We start from the raw sequence: 21,498 nt of genomic DNA on the forward strand, positions 1-21,498 counted from the left end.
CAAAAGACACAAAGACTAACACAAAGAAATAAATATATATTTATTTCTAGACTTCCACAATGGCATGTGAACACATTTTCTGAAAATAAAATGGTAATGATGAATAAAAAAAATAAACGTTGTCGAAAACATTGTGAAACATAGGAAATGAATACATTGGTCTAAGAGTGAACAATAGAATGTCATCTCAGAACAATATTGAGATGTATACATTGGTCTACATGAAGACATTGAAGAAGATAATTTCATCCCAAAACAAAAGGTTCAACCATTAACAGCGTATATATTTAATTTAGCAATCAGCTGATAGAAGATATAAAAAACAAGTTATTTTAAATTTAATTTAATTATTTATATCAAACTACTGATTTGACTAAGCATAGATTAAACTATTTTTAAAGTTAAATTAACTAATATTTTTGGAGATCTGGAAAATGGGGTTTCTGCAAAATGGAGTACGTCCATGCCAAGTTAATGAATCTAAATTAAAATCTACATTTGACATGAGCTTTCAGAACTGATAACATCACCCAGCATCCATTAAGCTCCATTTCTGAAGACAGTTTAACAGGCTCTGTAACCAATCAACTATCTATAGCTATGAGTAAATTTCATTAGCAAACCCAGTACTTTCAGCATTGCAGATGTGATTTTCATCTACTGATATAGCAAAACTCTATCCACAGACCTGAAATGGAATGTTATTTTTGTTAAATAGGACTTCCTTTTACAGTCAACATTTTTTTTATTAGACTGACGAATTAAAAAAAGATACTACAGTATTGAAAAAAGCATTTCAAATTTAAATTTAAGATTTTAAAATGACATTGAAGAATCTAAAAGAAAAAAAAAACTAGTTTCATTTCAGACAATTTTACAATGAAAACAAAACCAACAAACACTGCATTGTTGAACAGCAATGATAGTATCATCTAACTTGTGTGTTACAATGCTTAAAAAAAGACAACACTGTGGTAAAACATTGAAGGAAAACTCCTTGATTTCCTTCATATCCAATGTTTCCATAAGATTTGATGCAAACATCAAAGTATCAAACACTTCAACAACAAAGAAACATCACATAGTATTGATTTTTATTCTGCCCAAAAGAACAGGTAACTGGTCAAAAAAAAGTAAAATAGTTGTTTCCCCTTCTAGTAATAACAGAGAGCAAAAGGTTATCTCCCTTGCAAAGGATATCTTGTCTTTTCTAGTGAAACACAGGAATGAATTGATAATTTAACAATCACAATTTCTTTCTACATCAAATCACATAATCATATCACACAATGAATATATAAAATATATGATATAAAATTATTTATTTATAGAAAGATAAACTTTAATAAATCTTTTTTTTTGTGTAGGTTTTGTTTGTTTTTATTTGCCTAATTCTGGAATGGAGAAACAAAAATAATGACTTCAGTCAAGAGGAAAAAGAATGGATGAATCACAAGATTAAGTACAGAAAATATAGTATCAGCAATACATTGGAATGGTGCATGCTAAAGAAAACATATCTGAACATTCTGATACAAGTGACAAGTCAAAGATTGGCACTTACAAAAATAAAAAAGCAGAGAAAAAAAAAGAGGATTTTACAAAATTGTTTGAAAAAAATGCTGAATCCACTCACTGTCTGAATTTGTGCGCGTTAGTGCCGCCAATGGCAGTAAACAATTTTCATCCAATCACTGCAGACAGTTTCAATAAATATATGACTCAGTAAATAAAATTTAAAAAGACACAGAGTGCATATAAAAAGCTGAACTGAAATAGCTCGGACGGAAATGTAGAAATAATGTACACACTTGCAATAGTTATGTATAAATAAAGGCCAAGAAAGGAAGAAATGGATACATAAATAGAAAAACAAAAAAGAAAACAAAAAAAAAATTGTCTTTATTTAAAAAGGTGAGTGAAACGTAAAAATGTTACTTAATGAACTACAAATATAAGCTTTGACTGACAAGGCTGGGATTGGAAACTTCTAATGAAAATACAAGCCAGGAATATAGTTTAAAGCACAGACTTATTATTAATACATCTACTAGTTCTTGTAAAAAAAGTACCACAGTCCAAACCTTCGTCAAGGTAATACAGCATTACAGACTCCAGAATTTGAACCCTTCATTATTCTTTCAACAATCCTAAGCATATGCAGAGCAACCATGACAATTACTTGTATGCTGTCTAGAATTTCTATATCTTATAAAGAGCATATATAAAAAATATGTTATCTGGCATTAAAAAACACCTAGATAATAACCCTATTTCATTGGAGTTTTTGTAAGATACATTGAAGCTTTGTTTGTAATTATGTGCAATAGATTTTGTAACCCTTTTTTTTTTTTTGTCAAAAAAAAAACATTTTATTAATAAAATATTTGGTATGCCTCTGAACATTTCCCAAAAAATTTACTGCATTTATGACTAAGAAACTCTTCATATACAGACTAGCTTGAAAATTCCATCTATTCAAAAATTAAAGTAATACTAAATGCCAGTCTCCTAAGCTGCATTGGTATAGCATCCCCAACTAAAGTAAGCTATAACTAATTTTGAACTAGTTGATGGCCCTTACAGTGCTAATATAACAAGCTGCCATAATCTTAAGCTCTGTGAGCACTTTCTTTCAATGGCATATTGAACTCTTTATCTTCTCTAGTCAAAGAAAAGTGTACAAACATGCCACATTAAAAAACAACAACATTCAAAGCAATAAAATGAAAGAATTCTACTAGAAATGAAAAGAAAATTGCAACAAAAAATTGTTACTAAATATTCTTAAAAAAAACATAAATAAAAGATTATCATTACCTGAAAACATGAGCATAGTTTATTAATTGTAATGTTTAGAAAAAAAGCTTTTTTATTTTATAGATCTAGTTTAGTGTTTAAAGTCTATAAGATTTAATGCAACATCAAAGCATTTCATAAGTCAAATTCAAACTGAAAACAAAAATTACCTAGGTTTTACTGTTTTTCAGTATATAAATAAACCTAGTTAAATAAAACTCAGACAAAAGCAAAAGAAAGAAGCATGTCAATTTTGACCTCTAAAATACTCATTTAAAATATTCACATAAAAATTGATATTTTATAAAAATGGATGTGTGTTTAGACAATAACAGCTAGATTTAGTCAATGAATATGTAAAGAACATTACAAGGCACCAGAAGGGACAAATGAGACGGAATGATGAATCACTATTTGGTCAATCTTATCACTAGAAGGGTTCTCACAGTAAACAACAACTAGAAGGGCTTAAAATCATGCCTTTAATATTATCAGACAATCTGGACAAAGAAAACATCTCCTTTATAATAATTTTTTTTCATGGACACTTCAACAATCTATGTACAGACTATGTCAGCACTAATAGTAAAATGTACAACTTCTATATTGGGAAAATAAAACATTGTTTCAATACAGTATTGTTATAGTTTAATCAACACTTTCATCCATTACATTTGCTTCTTTATGCATGAGAAAGATTTGTATTTCATAAGTGTGAACATTGCACATCAGGTAAAGATTACAAAATATAAAAATGTAAGAAAACATAATTATGCATACAATAATAGGTTCAACAAACTTCCCCATAACCCAAAAATTAACCACAGAAGTGCTCGTCAAAATATTTACAAACACATGCTCAATACAAATCAAAGAAGTATTTCGTCTGCTAACCACTGAAGCAATTTATATATATATATATACTGTTATACCTGCATGAGCTTACAGGGGATATGTGATATATGTAAATAAATATAAATATGTACATACATTTTCATTTATGACAGGGCATGATGTGTTTTATAAACAGTGCAAACTTTCATGAGAAGATTGGTGTGACGAAAAGATGTGCTCAAACTAAATGTTAGATTGTGACTGATTCTATCTAAAAACAAGTAAAGTAAGGAGCCAGGCACAGCCAGTAGAATGCACAAATTCAAATCCTAGTTTAACCAAGTAGTGTTATAACCTCTGTCTAGAGTTCTTGTAAAGGGACCTAATTATTGTGCTTGTCACATAACAATCCAAAAAACCATTGGTAAACTGAACTAGTGAAACTTGCTTTACTTGCCATGTACACCAAGGAGTCTCAAAGGTGAAAGTTGTTGTTTTTTTAAGTAATAAATATAATGTGATGGCCATGCCATAGAGCTCACAAATGCATAACACAAAGGTATACATTCAAATCCTTGCACATTGAACACTGGCCATACAATAACTTTACTAGTTCAAAAAAAAAAGCTAAAAACTATTCTTTAATCTTCAAATAATTAACATTCTGAAAAATAATTTTGTAAACAATCATTCCTAATAATTTTTCATGGGACTTAGTCACTTTTCTTTTCATAATCCATTATTGTTATGAATAAATGCAAAACTCTTTAAACTGAAAACTAAAATAACAAAACAAGCATGATTACAATACAAAATACTCTACTTGCCTATAATGTGTCTAGATAAATTAACAATTTGCATCAAAGAAAAAAATTCTGAAATTATTCAAATCTAAATACTAGTTATCATATATACATTGAAAGAAAACTATTATTTTAAATTTACAAGTTGGTTTATTTTGGTTTTATATGCTCAACTAATGTTGTAAAAATAGTTTTAAAAGCTCCATAAAAAAAGGCTTACAAGATAATTTCTTAACAAAGTTACTGACATTTCACAATGAACATTACATTTTTCTTTATTTTATAATATGATTTGAATAGTAATAGCTGATACCCAGGATCATATCACATTTCATTCACAAAAAGAGTAGCACACTGCATTGATATTCATGCCCCAGCTGGTTCCTATCACACATAGTTCATTCACAGAATCAAGAAACTTGCTGCATTACTAAGTATCACCAAGCTGGATCCTTTCACACAGTGTTTCATCACAGATCAGAGAAGCTTGTCCCACTCAAAGTCATCATCAAGCTCATCAGACTGAAGAAAGTTTGGATTATCTGGCAATCTGTGATGGATCCTCTCAACCTGCAGGAATCAAGACAAATACTTTCAATGAAATAATCACTCTTAGCAGGTGTGACGATAGAAATGAATATAAAAGTATGAAAACATTTACGGCAAAAGGGATTTATTGAAATGAAACAGTACAACAAAGGAACAATCTTAACAACAAAATGTAAACAGCAATAAGTGAAGAAAATTGTAAAGAAAAAAATTCTTGTTGCAAATTGGCTTAATTTTAAAATTTACAAGCTTCTTTTCTCCCAACCACTTGAAATAGCCCATTCTGATTGGTTATCTCACATTTACGATTAAATTTAGAGAGGCTGTCTGTGAATGTGTTGGCTTGCATGGAGTGAAACTGCCTAAGCAAGTTAAACAGCTTCAAAATAGAAATATATCAAAGATATTAAATTTATAAAAATAAACCTAAGAAAAAAACATAAATAAAATTACTACCAATTATTGTTGTCAATGAGGTTCAAATGGTTTATATTTACTTTATTGTTAAGCATTTACATTGTATAAAAAGATAAACATGCATCTAGAATCATAACTTTATTTTTTTTTTTCATTTAGTTCCTCCAGAAATAAGCTTTTTTTATATCTAAGTCCAAACTTCCTATAAGATGGCAAGGCATGAAATCAGGACCATCTAATTCACATGCCACATAATCAAGCAACAAGCCTTTGCATAAACATAGCAAAGAGTGAGTTTATACTTGACATGAAAGTTGCCTAAAATACATTTGTAATCACAGCACAATCGGCACATTTAAAAAGAAAAATTTAAATTGATTTTTAAACTGGAAAAATCATCTTAGCCTAAAAGAAAATTATTTTACTATGATGTTGTGCACAGTAAACGCTAAAAAATTGTTCACTTTAGGTACATAATTTTAAAAAGCAGTCAACTGTTAGCATTTTCTGCACTGTCAGCAAAAAATTACCATATTAAAATGTAATCAACTTACAGTAACAGGTGGTCCAGGAGATGGAGTGGTACCATTGACAGGTGATATAAAGCCACCTGAAAGTAAATTTTTAAAAAATTAAAATACCCTTTTACAATTTTGAGGGCTTTTGAGGCCAATGCAGTCTAAAGGTGTTATGTGGCAAGCAGAATGACTCAGTGTCTTTAACTATTTTTATCTATGCATTTGAGCTAAATGAACTCAAAAGATTTCTTCCAGCTAAAGCCTCTGCAATGATTTCAGTACTGGTACAAGAAAGAAACAAGCAAGTATAAATTTAATCAAACAATTAGTTTATTTAATTAGAAGTTGATAATGAATTTTAAAACACATAAAAAAAACACTGCCATTTTTTCGATATGGAGAATCAATGCAGAACTATTATTTTCATTTACTGACTTTATGACAGATATTGTTTTAATTCTAATCTAAAACAAAGATATGGATATTATTGATCCTGATTAATGTATGGCCAGTGTTATGACATGATTAGAATTTAGTATTTGTATAAGGGGAAAGTTTTACTCATTGACAAGTGACGTGACAGATCTTTAAAAAACACTAACTCTCTAGGAGACACTTTAGAATCAAGACGTTTCTTATTTATAGTAAGAATAAGAAGATTTAGATAGACGGCTAGTAAAAGACTAAGACCAGAACAGGCTGGATTCCGTAAAGAGAAATCATGCACTGACCACATTGCTACACTACGTATTATCATAGAACAATCTATCGAGTGGCAATCTCCTCTGTACATGACCTTTGTTGATTTTGAGAAAGCTTTCGACAGTATTGACAGAGACGTAATCTGGAGACTGATGAATCACTACAGAATTCCAACAAAATTCACCAATATCATTAAACAGTTATATGATGACTCATCATGCCAAGTAATACACAATGGTAAGCTGACCAACCCTTTTCAAGTAAAAACAGGAGTAAGACAGGGATGTATGCTTTCGCCCTTGATATTTTTGCTGGTGATCGATTAGGTCATGAGACAGACAGTCTTAAATAATAAAAGTGGCATACAATGGACACTAACACAACATTTAGAGGACCTGGATTTCGCTGATGACATCTGCCTCCTCTCCCATACACAACAAAATGCACAGACTAAACTGACCAGACTCTCAGAAATAGCGAAAAAGACTGGACTTCTAATCAACAAGAAGAAAAATGAAGTTATGAGGATGAACAACAGACAAGAGAACCCAATCATGCTACAGGGAGAGAATATCTTTGATACGGACCACTTCACATATCTGGGAAGTAGAGTTGGTAAAGACAGCGGAGCTGATGATGATTACTAATTCTGATCAATAAAGCTAGGTTTGCCTTTTCAACTCTTCAAACTATCTGGAGCTCTAAGGCATTATCTCTACACAACAAGATACGAATCTATAATACAAACGTTAAGTCTGTCCTTCTATGTGGTTCAGAAACTTGGAGAGTCACTAAAACAAATATGGGAAAGCTCCAGACCTTTGTTAACAGATGCCTACGCCGGATATTAGGAATTAGGTGGCCAGAAAAGATAACTACTATCGATTTGTGGGAGAGAACTAGACAAAAGCCCAAAGCCCAAGACATCACAAAACGAAAATGGAGCTGGATAGGACACACCCTGCGAAAACCAATGTTGCAAGGCAGGCACTTGACTGGAACCCACAAGGAAAGAGGAAAGTGGGCAAGCCCAAGCAAACCTGGAAGAGGTCAGTCATCTGCGAAGCTGAGGGTACTGGAATGACATGGGAGCAGATGAAGAAAGCTGCTCAGAACCGAGTTCGGCGGAGAGGTGTGGTTGCGGCCCTATGCTCCCCTGGGAGTGCACAGGATTAAGTCAAGTCAGTCTAGTAATAGAGGACATTGGACGGTTCCCGTATTAAGTATTAAAAGTGTTTGTTGTTTCAACACCAGCGTCGACTCTATTTATCGATTGTTGGCCTTTCGTCTGTGTTATCTGTTCCAGTATTGAGTTCAGTATTACCTCCAGTTGGACTTAGTTACATTTTCAAGTAGTAGACACCGCAGAAGAGCATAACACCAGAAACCTGGATCTATAGTAAAGTGCTATTTCACACAATTAAAAAAAAACAACTTCTACATACCAGTCTCACCCCCCCGGCTCTGGTTCAACGCTGCCTGGTTGAAGTAGTTGTTTAAAGATGAGGCCAAGTCACCAAAACTGTCAGGGTTTATAGACCAACTGGTTGTTTCAGACTGTTTCACTGTTTCTAAAAGACCTATCAATAGAAACAGGTTGAGTTATCAGTGTTATTATAACTGAAAATTACATCCTAAACTGGTTAAGATTTATATATAATAAAATATACAGTATAATATGTATACATCATGATGTTTTAGAAGCACCATGCACTGTAAGACTAAATCAATTAGATTTTAGGTGTAACTTCCAATAGCTAATTATGTTATCCAAATCCCAGCACTCAGCAAAAACAAAAGTATAAACTTAAAAAAAAATACATAAAAAAGAAAATGCAATCAGATTTTGTTTTACTTCTAAGAATGATTTAGTGATTTTAATGAATGTGAAGACCTCAATGTAACAGTGTAACACAGGAATGAGCTTGACTTCTTACATTCTCTGTAGAATCAATGTTGGGCAGTTAAGAAGTTATTAGTACTAGTAAATGTTAAGTTTTTTTTTTTTTAAATATTAATGTTAACTAATTTTTCAAAAGGTCAGAAATGTTTTGTTCAAATCAAAACTAAATTTGATCCACTGATGACAAATAAATGTTATTATTTTAGAGCCATATCATCCCAGCCATGAGTAACTACAGTATTTACAATAAAAACTTGTTGATTCATTGGTAAAACCAAATAGAGATTAAAATAATCTTTAATTCCACAAATTTCAAAATTGAAATGCAGTTTTAAGAAAGCAAATGTTTTGTTACAAAGTCTGAATTAGTTTAAAATTTAGAACAGAATTAAAGCTATCTATGTTAGTTTTAAAACATAAAATATGCACTGTGTAACAATTAATTACATAAGGGGAAGCATGCAAAAAAAAAATATGTTTACAATTATAGTGTCATGATAACATTTTTTTTAAAATTAGCACTAAGATTTTCTTTTAGTAAAATTAAATAATTTGAAACCAGTTTTACATAATTTTAACTTTAACTCAAAATTTGCCAAGATGCAGATTGGCTCACTTTGGAGTGAAAGGTCACAAATATGGCCAAGGATATAAACTGTATGGATTAAAAATATATGGATTTAAACTGACCTGACTAAAATCAATCAATTAATTATTTAAATTAATTAGGGTAATGAAAAAAAAATACCACAACCAAAAAAAAAACAAAGATTTTAGGTCTTTATGTTGAACTGTAAAATAGATTTTAAGTTTACGCGTCCCTAAAACTGACAAGGCTTGTATTTAATTTTAAAAAGCTGATAGACGTTAATACAATTTGAATTCAAAGAGAAAAAATATATTTGAGAAGTGATTTTTCATGAGTACCTAACCATTTTATGTATAATCTCCAGAATAATAGTTTTTAGTTGGATTTTTCTATTTTATGTGGATTCAGGCAATATAACAACGTTACTAATTGTGGAAGACTACATTTAGGGCCTAGGTAAGATTTGAACTTTGTAAATTTTCCTTCAAGATTTAGTGGTCTACATGGGAGGTAAAGTGGAATCATACTATTCCATGTTGTAATATAAATAAGAACATTATGTAGCACCAAAATGAATTTCAGGGGGCATGGTGGCTGAGTGGTAAACCACTTTGCTTTCTAACAAGGGGGGGGGGGGGGGGTCTGGTATTCTGAATTTTGGTATTCTTAGGAGGGCCACATGACACCCTCATAAAGAGACGGCCATAGAAACAGATTACCTTTACATAATCTGGCCTTTAGATTGCAAGGTCTTAAAGGGGTACTTTACTTTTACAATGGTTTTCAGTCCTGGGAGATAAACTGGAAGTTTAGGGGGCAAAGTAAGGATAGACAAAATTTGACATAATTAGTTTCCACTATTTGGTTTTGTACTAACTAAATTACATCCATCCAAATCAGAGGTTATAAAAAACAGGTAAACTTAGTGCCAACAACAATTAAAAATCCCTGTTATCACTAGGAAAGACCATGGCTAAGTATATCAATGCAAAACCTTTGAATCCACATTTATGGTAACAGTCTCCTACTAGAAAACTTTCTACATATTTTTGGAAACTGATTCATTGTATCTAAATCATGCAAAAAAAAGTATTATACACATGTTTACAAATATACATTAGTTGCATCTTCAATGAATTTGAAAAAGATGTTCTTCCTCTTTTACATTATTGACAAAAGGTGTTATCGGCAACAAAAAATCAAATTTTGATTGTAATGGGAAGCTTGGCATCATCTATGTGGTTTAGTTACATTTAAAAATTTTCAACTGTTAACATGATGAACAAATTTATAATAAATAGATTAAAGAATTAACATTTTAGTGTCATCATCTACAAAATACACAAATATTATATATATATTATACAGACACCAACATACAAATATTGTACATCTAAGGAAGAATAAAACAAAATACAGGCTTAAACACCACACAAAAGCACAATTAGGCTAAAAACAATGACCAAAGCTCAACAGGATGCAGCCCAATAGATTAACAAAATCCCGGGATTTAGTTTCTTTCACTTAATACTGCATGATTTAGATTTAGTTTCTTTTTCTTAATACTGCATGATTCAAATATTTAATATATCTTTAACAGTTTAAGGAATCATGATGTTTGCTATATTTTTTTAAGTTTGATTTTAAGTTTGGCAACAATGCCTCGATGTATAAAATAACACATAAAATGGATAAAATATTATTTTAAGCACAAATAACATACATTAAATATTTAAGGCTTTTGGGAGGATACAAGTTTTCAAGAAAATGTTTCAACTAACCTTGACGCTCAGTGGTTTTGTTATTATCAATTATACCTATGATACCACAAGGTATATTCATTAATTGGTAGTTAAATTACACAACAAATAAATTTTGCCTTAGATTACTAGATGGTAAAACATCTAATCTATGTAGTTTATAGTTAATTCTTCAAGACAATATTTAATCAAAGCTAGGTGTGACTGCAGATCAAATAAATGCCAGCACTCTGTGAAGTTAAATCACTCATGATATATGGCATCTCTAAAAATGACATATGATATCTGCATTAATGTTACCTTGAAATTGGGACATGTCAATGTTCTGCCAATCGTTCCCACTAGATCTCATACTTTCTTTTAATGTGTCCAGATTTTGGAGCCAATCTGATGCTGACAAATTCAAATTAGGAACACCTGAATACAGATTTAAATTTAATGGATCAAGAGCTAAGATAAATGTTTACACATATAGCATATAATGTATTTCATACACTAAAAATTTTACATGTAATACTAATTGTACAGTCATGTAATAGTTCCATATTAAGATGAATACTGGTCATGAATAAATCTTTTAGAATGTATTTATATCTTGTTTTTTGTTCTTCTAAAAAGGAAAGCATTCAGACTATAAGTATTACATTAATAAAGTATTCTATCAGACTTAGATAAGTTTTACAAGATATTTTTCTTCATAAAACAGACAAAATGTAAACTTTTATGAATGTTTTATTTAAATATTAGATTAACATTTATGCATTTTCATCCTCGTCAACAAACTCAAATCATCTTTTTTAAAAGCCTTGGATAAAAACCATGCAATCTATGTATTTAATGTTTGAAAATATAATAACACATTGTCACTGTTTAGTTTCATTTTGAAATGTGACTTTTGCAATTAGACCAAAAAAAAACAACATATAAATTAGGATTATAAAAATGTTTATATACATCTTCAGTGCCAAGAAATCTTTACAAGTTTATAAGGTTATAGTTAAGGTCCTTTTTTCTTTGGAAAGCACAACTTCAAATGTTAACAACTTGATGGAAGAGTCAAGATTATACAGTTTAAATAATGTACTGTAATATTTTTTTTAATAAAAGATTTTTGAATGTAAACTTAAATTGGGAAGATAACTGTTGTAAACAAAAACACAAATACTTTAGATTCAAAATGAATGTGCCTTGGTGACAAGGATATGTCTGTGACATTGATATGCATGTGTCAATTATAGACATGTGACAATGATATGCATGTCACAATGATACACATGTGACAATGATATTGCATGCCTTTGCAAAGCAGACAATTAGGAGGGCAGACAAATAAGTAACATTTTGTTGTGTAATTAGATGTATACAGAAATATTCTTTGTGTATAAGTATTTCTTGAGACAACTACATGGTTTAGACCATATTTATGTTTCTACTTATCACTTGTAATACTAAGATTGAATCTTAGTTATAGAGAGGGTAAATTCATATAAAGCATTTTAAGAAAAAAAAACTCAACAAAAGTGTGGCCCATTTTATTTCTGATGACATAAATCAAATAAAAGTTGAGTGCACAGAGAGTCCTTCCTTACTCTACCCCCTCTTTTTCTGCTATGTATAGAAGTCAATATGAGTACCATGGCCTCCTTGTTTGGGGAAATTCCTTGGTCCCACCTGTTTTCTGGAACTAATCATGCAGAACTGATCATAGCTCTTGCATTAAACTGACATTATTAGACCCATAATATATAGGTCACTGTGAATAAAGAGCAGTAGCTCTATTGAAAAAACAAATGTTAATAGAACCCATGTTTTAAGAGCATAATATTTCAGACCATGACTCTGTATAACTCAATCAATTTTATGTTCTATCTCTCCTCCAGCAGTAGGTGACCTGATTAATTTGAAATCAATAAATGTTCTAAATATAATCAGGTTGTGCAATGCTTTAGAGCTTGCAGTTTTATTTTAGATCAAAAAGCTGTTTGCTTTAGTCTGCTCAAGTTATTTAACTATTTACTTCATTCATTTCATTAAGATGTTTCATTTATTCAAGATTTAATTATTAATGTCACAAAGATGTTGAACATATAATCCTAATTGTTTAATTTAAAGATATGCCCAATTTAATTAATGAGGAATATCACTTCAATATTTCATGATCTGTTAAGACATCAAGCAGAACTTTTTTCATCCTGTTTTTCAAATGATAAGACTGAATTAATAATAATGAAAGATTTTTATCTCTACAAAGAGGCTATCTAATTGTTGCATTATTGTAGTGCATGTAAAGTGTTCTAAATTTGTCCTGGCATGAGTTAATATTATTATTATTGTTAGTACAGAACTTTTAAGTTCTAAGGATTTTGTGTAAAAAAAAAAAATACTTCTGACAAAGTTTCAAATAAATTTAACATAGCTTAGAGAATTGTAGATAAATAAATGAAAGTGAACTAAGGAATGGGCTCAAAATGTAAAAAAAACAACTCCTGAAATGGCATTAGTAAAACAAAACTGTATAAAGTGTGCTACAAAAATTATTGTTGGCACATAGTCTTACAATCAGATTCTCTATGATAAGAACTTTAATGAGTTGGAAATTTTGCAGTTAAAACAAAGAGATGTACCATAGGAAAACTGTACAAAAATATGTCCAGAATATAAGTGGAATAAATGTTAAAATAAGAAAAGGAAAGTTGCTATGTTTTATATAAGATGTCTCTAATTAGTAAAAATAAAAATGTTTGAAATGTTTTGGATGCTCATTTAGAGTTGGAGATAATTTACTTCTTAGTTCAAACCTCCCACAGGTTGACAAGGGATGACAGTGGGCAGGGTATGAACCCTGGACCATCGAAAAGTCCGAGCGACAGTCCAGTGAGCATACTGCACGACCAGACAGCCATCTTTTAACTAGTCTTATTAAGTGAATTAGTCTTGCCATTCAGAGTGATAATTTGATTGTGAAGAATTTTTTTTCTAAATGGTACAAAGTTGATTTTAAAATATAAATCTGCCATCAGACTCTATGTATACTTGAAAATGTTAATATTAAAAAAGAACAGTATTAAACTAACCTGTGGAGTTTTCAAAAATAGTTTTATAGAATGAGCAAAATGAATTTCCAAGTTCTTCATGGCTAATGTGTGCTTCAGATGTTCCTGTCATAGCTGACAGCCTTGATGACTGAAAACAGAAATACAAATTAGTTACAAAACAGCTACAAAACAAAATGTTTCGCTAGGCTATTTTAGATGGAAATTGACTTACTGCATCTGGTGTGCATGCTGGAGATGCTTCTAAATCATGGGACAGTTTGTTGCCAGAGAACAAAGGGTTGTTGTGGTTGCTGTTGTTGTTGGGTGATGGAACAGAATGAGGAGACTGCTGATGACTGGACAATGGGCTCATTCCCATACAACTAGGGTTGAAAGGAGATGACTGTAGATGAAACCCTCTAAAATTTAGCTTCTCTTGTTACGTAGACAAAATTACAAGTGAACATTATAAAAACAAAGAAAAAGAAACCCAAAATCTTGAGATAAGAAATATTTGTTTTCAAAGTGTTTTTCTGGAGCTTTTTTTTTTTCATTTTATGAGACACAGACAAAATAAAAATTCACACATTTAAAACCAGTTCTATTTTTAGAAGGCCAATGTATGATACATCATGATACATCTAGCAGCTATGTGCACATGGAAAATGATGTATATCTATGAAATACCCTTATGGTGAACTGAGCATTTGGAACAGACGCCTTGACTCTATTAAACATTAGTCAGATGTATTTATCAGAGGAAGTTAAACAATGTTGGGTTGTAGGGGCAACAGACTAACCTGATTAGATTCTGACTTGATATGAATTGGCTGCATAATAACACTTGCTAGCACAGTATGCTGTCCAGGACTTAATCCACTCTCTGGGCTGTATGGAGAATGCTGTCAAGAGATTTTATAAAACAATGTGTAAATAACTGGTTATCAAACAATTTTTTACAAAGAATCTTATTAAAGACTGTTAAGCGCTTTGGCACTGTCTTATGCAAATAAGTCAAAAGGAGGTAAGTCAAACAATGAAATCAAATAGCACAGGTGAAAGGCCAAAAATATAGGTTAGTCAACACTCATAGAGAATGTTGAATAAGAAGTTTAATAATAACGATGGGAACCCTCGAATGTCGTCAAGCTAAATCTCTATATCCATAAAAACTGCCTCTTTCTAAGGTTGTCAAAAGTAGTCTGTATTATCTCAATAGTAATCCCAAAGTTTGTTCAATTATCTTTTAATTGAAATTTAATGTGGTCACTTTCAATAATTATTATTTTTTTATAAATGGTCATAAAAAAAATAAAATAAAAGTAGCTTACCCGATCATTGGGACGTTTTTTTCTGTGCCGTGTTGGTGGAAGTGGGTCATCAACTGGAGGTGTCTGAATAGCCCAGTATGAGCCCTAAATATATCAACATTAAACTTATTATAAATTTACTAAGATTTAAATTGATAAACTTTCAATACAAAGTCATTTAAATAGATGAAATAAAGAATTATTGTACTTTACTATTTGTCCATAAAAATTAATTAGTTGTGGATCTAACAAAAATAAAAATCATTTAAGGGTAAAATTGTTAAGACCTAAGAAAAAAATAAAATAAGACTTAAGAAAAAACAAAAATCCCAATACAGGATCTCACTAATCACCTTTACAATTTTTTATAAAAATAACAAGTTTATGTTTTGTTGATTTTACCTTTCCAGGATCATCCTTTGACCTGGGAACTTTTTGAAAACATTTGTTCAAGGACAAATTGTGTCGAATAGAATTCTGTAATGTTAAAATTGAAGGAATGAGGCATTTATATTCATGGCAAAGTTAAACTAAAAAAAAAAATATATAAAAAGGAGAAAACATCAATATCAATGTTTAAAACTTAATACAAGAAATCAATTCTTAAAAATTGAGAGAGAGAGAAAAAAATATATTTCAGTTGTCATATTTAATTTTTTTTTAATAACTGGATTTTTTGTGATTGTAGCTTGCAATAGATGGATCACTGACGAATGGGATTGTGATTTTAGGCACATCGGCACAATTTAGGCCATGTCGTGCTGACGAATGGAGGTAAGCCACTAGGACAGACTAACAACAAAAAGATTTAACACACAAATTTACAATGTAAAGTAATAAAACAGGATATAGGTTAAAAAAAAAAAAAAAATGACTTCTAAGGTATGGAAAAGAATATGTTAGATTTTAGATAATGGAATCTTACACCGTCCCCACATCCTTCCAGCTTAACAAAAGCATATTGTGAAAAGCAAGACATTTGATTTGTTAAGAGAAAGAACTAAAACCCCTCTCCCTCCCTGCTTAATTAGAAAAAAAAAAGGTTAACATGAAATAGAAAGAAAAAAGGTATACTAGTCATGTTAAATTGAGACAACCCCACCTAACAGCCATATCAAATTACATTGTGTTGTTGCAAGGGCTGCAAACTAGGATCTTTGCTTTTTAAGAAAAAAGTGTTGTGTAGAGGGGCAACATAAATTTTATTTCTACATCTTCTACAAAAACTACTGCTAATTTCCTAAAATCAATAAATAATTGAAATTACAGCATTCTATTTTAATTATTTCCTAACCATAAGACAAAAATTATAACAAGTTATTTATAATAATGTATGCACATTTTTAACTAAATATAAGTAATGAAAGGAAGCACGTATTCAACCAATTGATGTGCTAAATAGTTTTTTGGTCAGTCAGCATCAGGCACGTTTGGCCATGACATGTTCAGTTTTTTTACAGGGGTAAACCATTGGTGGTAAAAAAAAAAGAGTATTTTTACAATTAATATTTTTTGATAACCTGATGGTATAGCCCTTCCGTGAAAGTCAGAATTGCAAGAGTCAAGGGACTCTTTTGAGCACATTCCTTAGTTCACTTTCATCTATATAGATATAGATATATATATATAGATATATATAGATATATATATAGATATATATATAGATATAGATATATATATATAGTCAAATAAAAAATAATGCAAAAAACTTTGGATGAGATACTTTTCCCCATTTTTACTATGACAAATGCATTAAAATTATGCAAACTGTTAAATTGTTGTGAAATGTATTTTACATATCTTTTATATATTTATATGTTCACATGACGTTGACTCCATGACAGGTGCTTGATAGTGACACTGACTGTCATAATCAATGATTTGAAATCAATATTATAAAAGACTCGGATTGTAACCACCAATACCAACACTATCATCATAACTTAGCACAATATGGGCCAACACTGTGTCTAGCTGGCAGCGTAAATATACAAAGTCAGATAGATGTGACTACTAATATCGTTGCAGACACTTAGGTTCACCAGAAAGAGCTAACACAATCCATCAAGCAGGCTTTGAGCCTTTCATTTTGCTTTAGCAACATTCAAAAGATAGAAGAAATATGGTTTGAGTGTTGGGACAAAACCAAAGAATCCCACAGATTCCCCCCTGAACAGCGGTGGAGTCTTTAAAGGGCTTATAAAAAGCTATTTATAATAAACAGCATAGCCCAATATTTTGCTGATTTTGTTTTTCATGGTTCAGGCCCAAATTTGACTTACAGTGCCCCCACGGAGGGCTAAAAGAGGAAAGTAAGCATATTATTGTTTTTTACTCTCCTAGATTTGCAGAATTCTATTTTTCAAAAAGTCTGAGAAGACACATGCTCTTGACTTGTATAGAGACACAAGCATTTTCATATTTTCTTGAAATAGCTGCCCTGTTCAGTTTTTCTCCAATGATGAACAAATTTAGAATTATTAAAAGTAGATATAGTTTGAATTTACCATAAAAAAAGCAACTGATATTTATATACTACTAATCAGCCGATTGACAGCATCCATGTACCAGCAATGCTGCAGACAAACAACCGCACCAGTCTGCATGTCATATGGCTAGACATAGAATGGCAGTCATAAATAATCAATCTGATAAAAGGAAGGGAGTTAAAGTTTTACTATTTGAAATAGAAATTTAAAACTTTATATAACATTCAAAAACTTTATAATAAAGCAGAAAATTATGTTTTTCACTCATTAAACAAAAATGGTCTATACCTAGAAAAGGCATTATTTATATAGCGAATTATAACACATTAACTTCAATTTCCTGAATTCTAATGCTCATTTCTTATATAATCTACTTCAAAATAGTTAATAATTAAATTAAAAAAATAGGAGAGTGAGAACAAAGGTGAAAGTAGAGTTTAGAACAGATTCAGTTTATACAATTAGATTAATAACATCCTTCTATCTTTAACTGGGGTAGAAAACAAAAATTATAAAATGAGACATCTAATAAGTATATCAATCAGATCTCACAAGAAATGATCTCAGGGAGACATGTTATGCCATAAAACGTCTAAGCACATTTTCAGCACAAAAATAAATTAATGTATTTGGACCTCTATTGAGAATGCCAACCAATTAACCAGTCTTGAGAGCATATAATATATCATCAAATATTGAGGAAAATGGGCAAACAAAATCTAAAAAAAATTAAAGGATCATGAAATCATCTCTAGCAATTACAGAACATATAACGATTGTAGTCTATATTTGATTATTAAAATAAAAGGTTAAATAGATATATATTGTAGTCTATAAGTTGATAATAAAAATAAAAGGTCAAAATGATCTTAAATGTTGTCAGTCTAGTGCAAGATATATTAATTATAATATTTTATTTAATAGCTTAAAACAATATCTTTAGTTCTCCTAATTTAGAAAACCTTTGTGTGCAGTGCAGTCTTCAACAACACATGCAACCCATATAGCCTTTAGCTAGTTTGATTTTAAACCCAAGTCTAAAACAAAATATTTGTAATACCGACTTTATATGATGAAAATAAAATAATAACAAAAATAATTTTAATTTAGAAGAGATTACATTTTGTTCAATAAACACAGTCACACAAAATGTGACAAAAAGAAGACAAAACAAAAATTTCCCTTCATGATAAAATAATTTACATCTATTTCATCATTTAGCATGTGAGTAGCTACAAACCAGTGAAAGGTCCAATCTGGCAGATCATGTATACTTAAAATTTTTTATATGAGTTGGTTGCCACAAAAAACAATTAAGAAAAAAGATTTATATATATAAAAATTATATTTATATCTCAGGTCACCTTAAAGGTATCAAACAGCATACACATGTTTGATTTGCCAATCAGCTAGCTGAAAATGATTACTAGTGCATCATTTCACCAGGTTTAATTCAATTACTGTTATGAAAAAAGACAAGCTTAGAAATTATGAGGATAACTTGAGGAAACTTCTTAGTGAAGATTTCAAGAATTCAATTTAAAAAAAATAGAATATATATAATATATAAATATATATATATTAATTCCAACCTAATAATTATTCAAGTATTTATTTTTTAATGTTCCTTGAATTCTACATCTTAAACTCCAAATCCAGTTTTTTCAATTTGCTAATTCATTTATTTGAGAGCAGATTATTTTTCTACAATGATATTTAGAAAATGCTGTGTCAGAAATAGATTGACTGATTGACATCTCAGTTGAACTCTGAATTCAAACCACTGTCTTTCCTTTCTGTCCTGCAGGAGATCAGTATACTACATAAATCTATACTATAAAACTAAAATCTAGACTACTGACTATTAAGATAATAAAGATGACAAATCTTTATTTTAGACTCTACATGTAAAAAAATCTTGATTGACTAGATTCTAGATATATAGATTATAATTAGATTATAATGTAGATCGGCTATTAAACCTATTCTATCTAGAATATCTAGATCTACTAGATCTAGATCTAGATCTAGTCTACTCTACATACATTTCTTAACTCTAGATTCTAGAGTAGATGTATTATAATTAAAATTATTTAATAATGTCAAAATAATATCATTTCATTATAGACCCTTATAGTAGAAATATTTGAAAAAGAAAGAAATTACAATATGTGCAGACCGAGATTTAGACTAGATAAGTAGATTACTGAGTTTCAGTAAGTAACTTAACTACTTAATTTGACTTAACTTAGTAGACCCCTCTACTTACACTTACAGTACAGAAGTTCAAGGTGGGGTACTGAGACTGAACTAAATTAAAAAAAAAAATAAAAGTCAGATGACATGAAAATATTTACCTTCCAACCATTTCCCACATCTTTATAATAAGGAAAATTGTCACATATCCAAGCATAAATTTCACTTAGAGTCATTCTTTTTTTACTTGTGCTATTTATGGCATGCATGATAAGATTGGCATAGCTGTACGGTGGTTTCCCATCTCTTTGATTCTGTGTTGTCTGTCCATTATTGTCGAAGTGTCCGGAAGGGTCAGGAGAACCTCTAGTCCCAAACTGACCTGTTATTCTACCCAGCGCATCTGTTGCTCCCTGCGAACCGTTAAATCCAGGTCCACCCATAGGCCCACCGACTTTTAGTCGATGAAGCCAATCCATTTTAGTCAAACTAGATCCTAGATCCGCCATCTTGTTAGGTCCTGCTACAGTATACTATATGTGCATTAATACATTCTTTTATTGTTATTTCCTAAATTATTGTTAAAACTGTGAAATGAATATTAATGGCTTTTAATGTATGCATTTAAAACAATTTATCACTTCTAGACATATTATTGCATGCTATTTTGATTTTTTTCAAAGCTAATAAACTTTGATAGGAACTATACTTCAATCTTTACAGACCCGCACTACGCTTCTTTCGCCGTTGCATGGCAGCAAGTTCGTTACCTTTGAACTTTCAGTCTAATAATAGAACTACCGATTTTCACAACACATTGAACCACGTGTGGCACATGTTTATGGTGGGCGTGACATACACGCTCATACAGCAAAATTAATGCAGCCACCTTGATTTTAAAAAGGGGAGGGGTAATATTATAATTTAACTATGTGAGACTTGTTTAGGAGTCGAAGACTAGGAAGAGGTAATTAATATACCTAATATAATTGAAATATCCATAATTATGTTATTTAGTAGGCCTAAATAAACAAAAGCATGAAATGGTGTACTTTTAATAAACGTTGTAATATTTTACGTTCTTTACTAACACACTAAATGAGAAACATAAGGGATTTCAGTTTTCAAGAAAATAAAATTTTAAAATCCTGCCAGCGTTCATCCAATGCGATTGAGGCGGCACATGCCATCCCCTAGCCTGCGCCCTGCACTTTGCATGAGCTTTAATAAAAATGGTCCCGGGCGTATAACATCTTCAATTCTGAATCAACGCCTGAAGACGTTAAAAAGTCGACTTAGAAAAAAAAATGGATAGTGCAGTAAATCCTGATACTTACATTCAGGGCCGGCCTTAACAAGTGCGGGGCCTTTTGCGAAACGGATTGCGGGGCCACTAGAGGGTCCAGAACTTTGGAGTGGGGGAGGTCGATTTTTTTACAAACCCTAAAGCCCATTAAACCGTAACCCTAAGCATATATATATATATATATATATATATATATATATATATATATATATATATATATATATATATATATATATATATATATATATATATATCGATCGCCCCCCCCCCACATGTATTTTGGTAGAA

At 30.8% G+C, this 21,498-nt stretch overlaps 1 protein-coding gene across 2 annotated transcripts; it reads right to left on the reverse strand.

Annotated features, from left to right (window-relative positions):
- Positions 1-23: 23 nt before the first annotated feature.
- LOC106057422 (forkhead box protein J2-like) lies at positions 24-20,595 on the reverse strand. 2 transcript variants are annotated; one of them, XM_013214595.2, is made up of 11 exons: positions 20,066-20,595; positions 15,622-15,696; positions 15,241-15,324; positions 14,710-14,811; positions 14,142-14,312; positions 13,949-14,057; positions 11,175-11,291; positions 10,896-10,931; positions 8,068-8,202; positions 5,957-6,012; positions 24-5,006 (listed from the first exon to the last, which is right to left on the reverse strand). In XM_013214595.2, exons 1-11 carry the CDS (start codon positions 20,411-20,413, stop codon positions 4,914-4,916), a joined length of 1,326 nt encoding a protein of 441 aa, XP_013070049.1. In that variant the 5' UTR covers positions 20,414-20,595; the 3' UTR covers positions 24-4,913. The 2 variants fall into 2 exon arrangements, with proteins under 2 accessions (XP_013070049.1, XP_013070051.1); XM_013214597.2 differs by lacking the exon at positions 10,896-10,931 and having other exon boundaries at positions 20,066-20,589.
- Positions 20,596-21,498: the final 903 nt, after the last annotated feature.

Source organism: Biomphalaria glabrata, chromosome 13 (genome assembly GCF_947242115.1).
Source record: "Biomphalaria glabrata chromosome 13, xgBioGlab47.1, whole genome shotgun sequence".
Lineage (NCBI taxonomy): Eukaryota > Metazoa > Mollusca > Gastropoda > Planorbidae > Biomphalaria > Biomphalaria glabrata.

Excerpts from the sequence above, each read along its gene's own strand:
- LOC106057422 (XM_013214595.2), bottom strand. The coding sequence starts at position 20,413 with ATGGCGGATCTAGGATCTAGTTTGACTAAAATGGATTGGCTTCATCGA. Across the intron at positions 15,697-20,065 it reads ATGTGGGAAATGGTTGGAAG|AATTCTATTCGACACAATTT; the intron begins GTAAATATTTTC and ends TTAACATTACAG. Across the intron at positions 8,203-10,895 it reads CAAAACCACTGAGCGTCAAG|GTCTTTTAGAAACAGTGAAA; the intron begins GTTAGTTGAAAC and ends TTCTATTGATAG.